Here is a 10,122-nt window from a genome sequence, read left to right as displayed (position 1 = left end):
GAGGTCTTTTGAGTTTGCCCTGAGGTTTATGCCTGAGGAAAATGGATTTCCACGCCTGCTTGCATTTTCCTCTTCTTCATCCTTCCCTTCTTTTTTTTCTCTGACTGTCGTAAGCTGGGGCTGGACCCGTTGGAGGTAGACGTGGGGAGCAAGCCCAGCTCAGCCGTCAGCCTCGGCCCTGGGAGGGCTGTACCGGTGGTTTTGCAATGTGAGTAAATGTTCATTAGCTGCTGATTCACGGCGAGATGTGATCTAAGCTTGGTCGTGAAACTTGAATGTGTAAGCATCTGTATAAAAACTTATATTTGAAAAAGATGTGGCAGATTAGATGTACGATTAAGATACGCATTTACAAAGAACATTACTTACTGACACAGTAGCCGTTCAGCAGTAAGCGTGTGAACTGCACTTCCAAAGAGCTCGAACTTTTGATTATTTTTTTTTTTTTTTTTACTTCCCCCAAGGCCTACTGAGTCTTTAAATCTGCTTAGCTGTCAGACAGCAGGTACGACCCAAACTAGAAATTGAAAATTGCTGATTTAAAAAAGCTCGTTCTGTCTCTTGAGTTGATTGCACGTGCATGTGTGATACTGAGTGTAGTATTCAGTGTTATAGAAAATAATGGTAGTCACAGTGTTACTAAATAGAAATGTTGGGAGGTTTAACCTTTCGAAGTGAACATCACTTGAAACAGTCCCACTGGAGAGATCACTTTGGCACGGCTGGAAGGAGAAAGGAGAGAAGTGCTTTAATGTTCATCTGCTCGGAAGGCCCTCATAAATTGCATTTTCCCCTTGATATTTGCATAGTGGTAGTCATTTGTGTGATCAGAGGAGGCAGTTGTGCTCCAGCTGATATTGCACTAACCTTCATGCATTTACAAACGAAGAAGTTCCTCTCTGTCCTGCAGTGCTTCTGGAAAGGGAGTGGTCATATTCTGGATGGATAAAGCTGAGCAAGATTGCTTTAGGGCCAGAAAGGAGAATGCTGCATTAATCAGGGTGTTGAGACTGCCTTTAAAAAATGCTGACCTAAGTTCTAGGAATCTGTTTCACAGTTATGCTGCTGCTTCTAACAGCAGAAATAAATCCAAGCGCAATATGTGCAGAGCACTGCCCATCATGGGAGGACACCACATCCTCCTTCGGGGAACTTGGCGGGGTTGGGAAGGTGGTCGGGCTGCTAAGCCGAGTGTTACTTCCCAAAGTCCAAGTATTTGCTACGCTTGGGACCAGTGCTAACATCTCATTGATACTGCTTTCTTCAAGGAGGCACCTTCCTGGGGGATAAAGGAGATGTGAAGAACCTAAAGAAAGTCTGTAGGGAGGTAGGTGAGGTCTCCAGGTAATGCCTGTGCTCATCCCTTTGCCATTACAATTTTGGCTCGGTTTTCTTACAGCTGTTTCTGTTAATTATCTTTCATTTCTCAGTTACATGAAGATACTACAGGGAAAATTGTTCAATAGCTGAGTCAAGGGTGTTGATCTTCAGCTCACAAATGTGATCCTTTCATAGGGGGGATTCTTCTCAAGTTCAAAAGGCAGCACAGCCCTGAACAAGCAGCGGCTGGTAGGATCCTGAGACCTAGGGCTGGGACCTGCCCCTGTTACTGGCTGCCAAGCAACCCTTCGTGACGGGTTTTTCTTTCCTAGGGTGAGCCTTTTAACTTTATAATAGTGTAAAATGAACCTCCTGCGTGAGGCTAAATAAAAGCTCATTATAGTTGCTCTCTGCATCTAGGGCTTTTTCTTCCCTGTCAAAAAGGGCAAAGAGCAGCAGCAGCACGTGGTGGGTTGTTGTTGCTGTGACATTGCTCATTCTAGCCCTAAAAGAGACTGGAGGCAGAAAACGTGAGCTGGTCAAAAGTTAGTTGTTGAGGTGACAGGTAGAAGAGCTGTAGCAGCACAGCTGGGTACAGGGTCACAGCCCTTTTGTAGCCTGAACCCTCCAGCATGAGTGATTCTCCTGCACTGGACCCAACCGCTATGTCAAGGAGCCAGGATTTTTGCTGTAATACTCAGTTTCCATACCCTTCAGGGCCAGGCTGTGAAGCCTTGCCGGGATTTGGCTTCCATGAGTCCAGTAGCACAGTTTAAATGCTCTTTGCGTGCTCCCTCTTATTCCTTAATTACAAGCTGTCAGTTGTCATCAGTCCCCTGCTGCCTCGTTTAGTAGCAGGGAGGCTGGCCCTGATGCTCCCAAAGTGAGAACTCCAAACCCCAAGTTCATGGGCTAAACGGAGAGGGTTTGATCTGTTCAGCTTCTGCAGAATCCCAGCACTTCCCTCTGCTTTAAAGAAAAAGCACTTTCTTAAACAGCTTGTTATTGTTATTGTTGTGAGGGGAACCGTCGAAACCAGAAGTAAATGCAGCACTCCATGTGTTAGCCTTCAGACAGCCTGAAGCAATAGCCCAGAGATGGACCTGACTCATCGCAGCAGGATATTGACTCTGGAGCGTAATTATGATGCTTTGAGAACCTGATTTTAAAATAATTGTGGTATAAAATTATGCGCCTGGCTTTCACAGTTACTACAGCTCTGTGTATAAATTGAATAACGGCCGGTACAAATGTGCCGCTTGGCTATAGCAGAAATAGCAGCAGGTCTGGAAATATCCTGCCTTGCCATTGTTTTCCTCTTGTGGAGAGAGGCCGGCTGCAAGCTGAGTTTTGCAAACAGCCTTGGGCTGCCCGTGGTCCTTGTTGTGCAGCCACAGGGGTTTGGCAAACCCGTAAAAAGTCCAGCTTGGAGCTCGGTGGCTGGAGAGCCGAAATCGAGCCTGCCATCCAAGTGCCAGCAGTTTGCTAATCCCGGCACGTTGAGCGTCTCCATTCGAACACCTCTGGCTGCTTGTAGTGATGGGCTGGGTACGGGTGAGTGCCAGGGACACAGCTGGTGTTTTGATACCCGTTCTCAAAGCTGTGTGGTGGCTCCTTTGCTTCCAGAAGGGCTTTCTCTTCTCTCTATAGCAGCCATCGTGTCTGCAGACAAACTTCTGTCTTTTGTTTGGACAATACAGGAAGCAGCCTTGGCGAGCTTTGATCCTCTGTCAAGTCCCAAGGCTTTGGGAGGAGGTCGCTGTCCTCAGCAAGCTCTCTGAGCGTGTGCTTTTGTCACCTCTGTCCCACCTGGCGTGGTGTTCCCTAAGATTGGAATCTAGTGAAAACCCATGTTTATCTTTTGTGGTTTGCCACTTGGGCTCCGCTGTGTTCTTAAAAGGATTAGAGAGCAAGTTATTTTCAGCTCAAAGGCAGCCCAAGCTGCAAGCACATCTTGATAATTTTATTTTTAACCAGCATAGCTTAAAAAAAAAAAAAGGCAACCGAGTCAGGTTTGGTCTCTTTGTGCCTCCTTCAGGGTCAGGCTGCTGATCCCAGGTGCCTTTACCTGCCGGCCTCCTCCATTTGAGGTTGCACTTTGCTTCTTGCTGTTGCCCAGTCCGTTTCCAGGGTTGTTTTCTACCCAGCTTTTGGCGAATGGTTGTGGTAGCTGGAGTGGACAGGTGCCGGAGGAGTTTTTGGGAGCATCACCTTTCTGCCGGGCGCGTCATCGGGACCTGCTGCTGCCTGGAGACCTGCAGGCTGAGCTGAGGTACTGCTTTTAGGTGTTGGCCACGTGGAAGGAGAAACCTCAACTCTTGCGAAAGCCAAGCAAAAAGCAGGACTGGGAGACGCTGTCATGGCCACTGCTGACGGCTGCTGTTGCTGTGGCTGCTTGGGGCTGAAATCATCGTTTTTTTTTCATTTGTAATAAAATAAGCCCTCTTATGTCTCAGCCATCTGAATTATTACCTCCCTGGCACTTCATTATAAACACATTTTATCCATCTTGGTACTAGTTTCCTGCCATTTTATTGCTTTTAAGGTTCTATTTTTTGTTTTATTCATCTCTTCCAATCGATAGAAATATCCTGTTTTTAGCAAGCAGCAAAGGCAGACGTGACTGATGCCATTATGATGGGAGCAGAATCACTTTCAGAGCATTTGGGGAATGGAGGGCTGGGGAGAGGGGAGCTTTAAAATCTAATTTTCAAAGATCTCTAAAGCATAACAAACTGCTCTAGACGTGTAGCCGAGTCTCCCACTGCCATTAGCTCCAGGAGCTGGGATCCCGGTGTAGTACCAATGCAGATCTGAGGCCAGTGCTTGAGATCCATCCTCTGGTGGTTTCTGTTGCTCTTTGCTGTGATAGAAATTAAAAACCACCTAATGAGAGTATCTGCACCTGTTTTGGAGGATTAGTTTGATGGAGGAAATCCTGAATGTGTGTGGATGCACACGGGGTTTGCTGTGGCAAAGTTGTTTTTGTTTTATCCCCTCCTTCCACACACAGAGATTGCTCTGACAGCAATAAACTGAAACAGAATTAAATTTGAAAATAAATTGTTTAGGTGATGCAGCAGCAGAAAGGATAAACTCTTCCAGAAGAGTCGGTCCGGTTTGGCTTTACTGCCAAATCAGAAACGCAGCGATCAAAGGAGAGTGAGGGAACAGCAAAGTGAGGGCTGAGAGCCTGCGTCGGGCAGAGCCTCCGGCCGGGATGGGGTGAGCAAACTTGGTGGTGGGTCAACTCCAGCGTGAAACGGAGATGTTGCAGTGCCTTTGGAGCGCTATGTGGATTTGAATAGTAGACCTGGGTTATAAATAAGTGAATTTCGTCCCTTGTTGCTCTGTGGCCATGGGCATGTGCTGTAACTTCTCTAAACCTTGTAGAAGGTTGGTGAAGTGGTGTGCAAACACCACGTAGCACTGAGCCCTGTGGGTAGCGGTGTGGTTTCCTGGTTCTCAGACCGTTGTTTAATCCACAAGATAAGTTGGTTGTTTTAACATAGGTGCAGGGTTTGGGGCTGTTCTCACTCCAGCAGCTGTATCTGAAGGCTTCCAGTAAGTAGGCACAGCAGAAATGTAGATTTTGGTCAGGAGAAGAAACCAGCCAAGTGTTTTGTCTGCTGGGAGGAGTGATCATCATATCCCTATGAACCTGATTTGGCCTGATAGCAGACAGCTTCGCTTCTTGTGTGCTTTCTTCCTCGCCACTCATCTATTTTATTTATCCACAGCCCATAGGGAGTCTTAAGAATATTTGAAAAGTTACTGCTTTAACCCTTGGTGTATTAAATGCTGTACTCCCCCTATTCTTAAGCAATAACTCTATTAAATTGCCTCAGTTGGGATATGAGGGGATTTTTTTGTGTGTTGCAGTTCGATCTTTGAGTGTATTCTTATGCAGTGGGAGTGTAAAAATCAGTCTGGCATTGATATCTGTGGCAGAAAGTTTTTGCCTGTAGATTGGAGTTGAAAGAGAAGAGATCCTATCAAGACAGTAACTCAGAACAAAGCAGGAAAGAAAAGTGTATTTCTGCTGTCTTTATTGTTAGAATCCAAATGACTTTCTTCTTCATGGTGTTATTGAGGGCCAGGGAAGTCTAATTATTGCCTTTTCTTGCTGCTGAATGAATGTGAGAGGATAAAACGTGATACCTTTGAGGGGACGCATCTGTGGTGCAGTGCTGACAGTGGAGAAACACTTTATTGTCTGGCAACGGAAGGTCTGCGTATTCATTCTGAGCTTTTGTCAGATCTCTTCCATGGAGATGCTGTTGCATATGGAAGTCTGAATGATACAGTGACAAGGCCAGGAGGGTAATAGCTTTGATGGTATCCCCTGAAGCAAATCAAAATTCGTCTAAAAGATTCTGTACAATTTTATACCAAGGACCTGGTAGCACTCCAGGGATTCTTCTCTCTGCTTGAGCTTATAGCTATTACAAAAATTAATGTTTGCCTGTTGTGTTTTTTTTTTTTTTTTCTCTAGTAGGATGTTCTGCAATAAGAATGGAAAATAACTGCCTCTTTTTTTTTTTTTTTCCTTTCTCTCTCACTCTGTTTCAGGGATCCTCCCCAATGCATTTGCTTGCCATTATTTAAGGAGCCTCTACTAAAATCTTCTGGATTGTGTTTCTGAGTGGACAAGAAGATTTTCGTATTCAAGATGCTCATAAAGGAATATCGTGTTTTCCGATGAGCGTGGAAGAATATCGAATTGCGCAGCTGTACATGATACAGGTCAGTAACGGTTCCGCCCGTGTGCGTGAGGTTGGATTAGATGATCTCGAAGGTCCCTTCCAACCTAAGATATTCTATGATTCTGTGAGCTCAGGCTAACACAGGGCGTTGTGTGAAGAGTTGCAGTATGGCTGCAGAATTAGATGGTTTAAATTTGAAGTTTGCTGTGTGCCTGTAAAGGAGTAAAAGAGTAAAGTAATACAGACTTTCGTTTATGGCTTGCCTTCTCTTGTCCTTACAGCTCATGGATAGGCTCTCCCTATGGAAAGGTGCCCAGGCTACCTGCCTGGAAGTGATCAAACTCTAGGGCTTAAGCAACTGCTGTCTTCCAGTTGGGCAGTGGTGACTGATCTTGCCAGTTCCAGTGCTCTTTTGTGGGGAAGAAACAGTCTACTGTAAGTCTGAGAGGGTAAACCAAAGACAGAACTTTCAATTTAGGGGCAAGAATCTCAGTGTAATATTTCTGTGCTTATGTACCCCTGTGAAACAGATACTAAGCAGTTTAGGCATAAAACTTAAATTATTGTTTAATAGGCTTCTGAATACTGATGGGAGTTTTTGTTCAATTCCTCGTCTTCAATAAAGCAGTTAATTAAAATGTTGGGGTTTTGTAACTGAAATCCTCTGTGCCCGTATTCTCGCAGTGTCTGAAACCCAACCAGGAGCACTTTTAAAAGGAAATGAATCTGAAGTGTTGTTTCATTGTCTCACACTTTAAATAAAATTTAATTTTGCCCATCCAGCAAAGTACACATCTAGTATTGAGTTTGCAGTCAAACTCTGCTTTCTGTGGCAGGTTGGGACAGTGCTAGAAAAATCTGCTTTGGCGTAAAACTTAAAATTAATTAATCAAACCCAAATACCAAAGCAAAAGCACAACTTCCCAATTTCTCCCCCAGCCATCCAACTGTGCTCCTTTAAGGACTCAGGCACTTGGATTTGACTGTTAAAACAGCATACCATGTGTGTTTTCCAGTAATAATAGTAAAACTTTTTCTGACACAAATATATAATAAGCTTTGTGTGTTTAACCTAAACGTTAGAGTAAATGAGTAAAGTATTTTCTTAGGTGCCTTCATTTTTGTGTATCTTTTCCTGACACTGTAGCTGCTTTGAATATTCATGTAATTACTTTGTTACAACTTTTCCTTCCAAATGTGGCTTGGCTGTTTTGAGTAAGGAGCTGGTTGATGGGAGCAGCGTATCAGCGATGCAGAACTTGTCAGCAAGCATCAGAGCAGAGGATGAGCTGATTAAGAAGGAGGAGCCCACCTAATTTAATGGAGGATGAATCATTAACTGGGGAATGTCTGGGGGGACCTCCTGCGAGATGTGGAGGACCCGGACGGGAGGCTGAATTTACTGTTCACTTTCAGAAGTTAATTTTTATTTCATTAATGTAGAGCGCTGGGTTCCGCTTTGTTCGCTTGATGGGAATTTTGGCCGGATCTAAATGTCAAAGGATGTGATAAAACATTAGGGTTTCATGCCAGGAGAAGTTCACTGCAGGATACTTGAGAAACTACACCTCCAATTTGCCAGCCGGCCCTGCTGCAGACCTGCTCTAATTTTCTAGTGCATTGAAAAGTAAGGTTTCCTCTTAGATCAGGTGCAATCCTGATCAAGCCAGGTCTCTGATCTCCCTCCACTTACCCAGGGCCAAGCTGGAAACGCTGCATGAGGCCAAGATCCAGGTGAGCTAGAGAAGTACGTGACAAGCAAGTAATTTTTTAAATATGCACAAGCAGTAGAGGAGGAAAAGTGAACTGTGCTTTTTATTGAAAATACCAGCCTTGGCTCAAATTTGAAAAAAAAGAGGCAACAGAACTAGAAAACCCACTTAGGTTAGAATGTGGAGTTTATATTCTGCTTCTTGGTGTTTGGTAGCAATCTGCTTCAACTTTTCCTGAAATTGTTAGAAAGGTTCCTGCCAACTTCAGTGCGAGCTTTTCTTAGACCCGTATTGTTGAGTGTCGTTTTTCTTCAGTTTGATTTAAAAGTGGAGTTTTTGTCTTTGAGACAGGTGCTGGGGAGAGGGCAGTGGGGAGCATGACTTCTGTTCTTTTCAGAGAATGAGCAAGTGCTTTATGTCTGGGGGTTTTTTATTATCTTTTCTCTGAAACGCGTAAGGAGGCCACAGGAGAAGCAAGTTCTGAGTGCTGAACCCCCTAAGGGGAACAAGCCGAGATCTGTATAAAACAGCCAGGTATTTCTTAGAAATCTTTGACTGAACTGTAGAACAGAATGATTTAAAATAGTTACTAGGGAGAGGAGTGACTTTTTTTTAAAAAAGCAGAAGATTCATTTCTAAGACATTTGTGGTGTATGATACAGTGTCATTATTGCTGGCGACACTAGTCAGCCTGGTCCTGTAAGAAGCAGTTTTCCAACAGCATAAAAAGGAGATATCACAGTCATTCCTAAAGGGTTTTAGAGAGCCTTGAGCTCAACTTGCAGTTAATCACTCGTTTAACTCCAAGCTCATGAGTGAAGATCCCCATTAAACTCCAAAGCAGTTGGTATAAAGTTGCTCTTTAAAGAGCTGTCAAATAATTTGTGCCATGTGGGCATGGCGGGGTCAGACTACGGTACTGTGGTCGCTTCTCAAAGATGTTTTTGTGGAGGTTTTTGCTTTGTTTTGGAAGGCCCTTTCATCTCCTTTCATGAGAAAGCAGTCCCTCCTTCTTCTTGCAAGTTTTAACAGAAATTTCCACCAGATTTGATGTAAGCAGCATCATGCCCAAATAGCACAGGATCCTTCCATTAAACTAGAACAGGCTGTGCTCATATTTACTAAGTTTGCTGGATGGGAGAATTAAAATCGTGCAGTATATAATCCAGCATCTCTGTTGGTTCTTTGCACCACTAGGCAGGCGAGACATGCAATAAATCATTGTGTGCGTGCCCTGTAATGTTGTTCTGTAATTCCTCTTGTACTGAAAGTTCTTCAGGCTGTGAAGACTGAGGTGAGTGGCCTGCTGCTTTGCTTTTTAATGTGTTTTTTTTTTTTAAAATTTAAGGATGGGGGAAGCAATATGTCTCAAGTGTTGCTTTCTGCTAGCTTCCGAAATGTTATCTACAGAGACAGTGGTTTCAGTACTTTAAGTAGCACTTAAATTATTCCATAAATAAGTTAATTTTACATTACAGTGAAGGGCTTAATGTACCCTGGACTTGCTTGAAGCCTAGCGGATCTGAACTGAATTGTTTTTCTCTATTAAATTTTAGACTATCAGTATCCCTATTTTCATGGGAAACCTCTCACGCAGCATTGTCAACATCTTCAGCTTGGGAGCCCTCATTGCATTAGCTGCAGAGCAGTTGGGTCTCAGCTTTTCCATACGTACAAGGTTTTGGGATTTGGGTTTTTTTTTTTGCATCGTTGCTGAATTTTTGCTTCTTCTGCTATCCCAGTTAAAATCTACTAATTTTTTAATAATATCTGAGCTTGGAACCAGTGATCTTCTGTTCTACTGTGACCTATTTTTATTCTGGTACATAAACCAGGCAAGCTATTTCAAAACAGAGAAACCATTCTTTGTACCTCTTTTTCTGAACAATAGTTTTCTAGTGTAACTTTTTCCTAAAATCCGTGCACACGTTTAAAAGCCTGTCCTGCTTTCAAGGATGAGCGATTTCTCGATGAACTCAACCTTGAGAGTTGCCCATAGGACTGAGGGAGCTACGGTTTGATGTGGGGAAACTCCAGGCTCTTACCCTAACAGAAAACAACTAGTAATGAGCTCTGAAGTGAGTTTCCTGAAGCCCGGACTGTTGATGGAGAGGATAACTGTAAGCATTTGTAGAGATTTCTTCCTGCAGAAATGTTAAACTGAGGACCCTGTCCTGGATGTCTTTTCTGACTCTGCACATCACATCAAAGGCAGTACTTCTGTCTCTGTGAGGACTTTGAAGCCTGTCGGGCACAAAAGATAGAACCATTCTGTCTTATGCATTAGATAGATCTCATTAAGGGGTCTCTTAATTCTTCCTCTTCCAAGTGTCCTGCATATTTCCATCTCAACAGCTATCCTTTCCGCTAACACTCGCCTTCTT

The 10,122-nt window shown here is 43.8% G+C and overlaps 1 protein-coding gene across 1 annotated transcript in view; it reads left to right on the top strand.

The window, feature by feature from the left end:
* Positions 1 to 5,891: 5,891 nt before the first annotated feature.
* Positions 5,892 to 10,122, top strand: part of PITPNM2 (phosphatidylinositol transfer protein, membrane-associated 2) — a 63,403-nt gene continuing 59,172 nt past the window's right edge. Inside the window, exon 1 of the mRNA XM_009875424.1 lies at positions 5,892 to 6,066. Coding sequence (XP_009873726.1) covers positions 6,022 to 6,066 — 45 coding nt within the window. The 5' untranslated portion in view covers positions 5,892 to 6,021. The remainder of the gene's footprint in view (positions 6,067 to 10,122) is intronic.

The sequence above is a fragment of the Apaloderma vittatum genome, unplaced genomic scaffold (assembly GCF_000703405.1).
Source record: "Apaloderma vittatum isolate BGI_N311 unplaced genomic scaffold, ASM70340v1 scaffold2708, whole genome shotgun sequence".
Lineage (NCBI taxonomy): Eukaryota > Metazoa > Chordata > Aves > Trogoniformes > Trogonidae > Apaloderma > Apaloderma vittatum.
The sequence above is the reverse complement of the archived record's forward strand: the minus strand, read 5'-3'. Positions and strand labels throughout refer to the sequence as shown.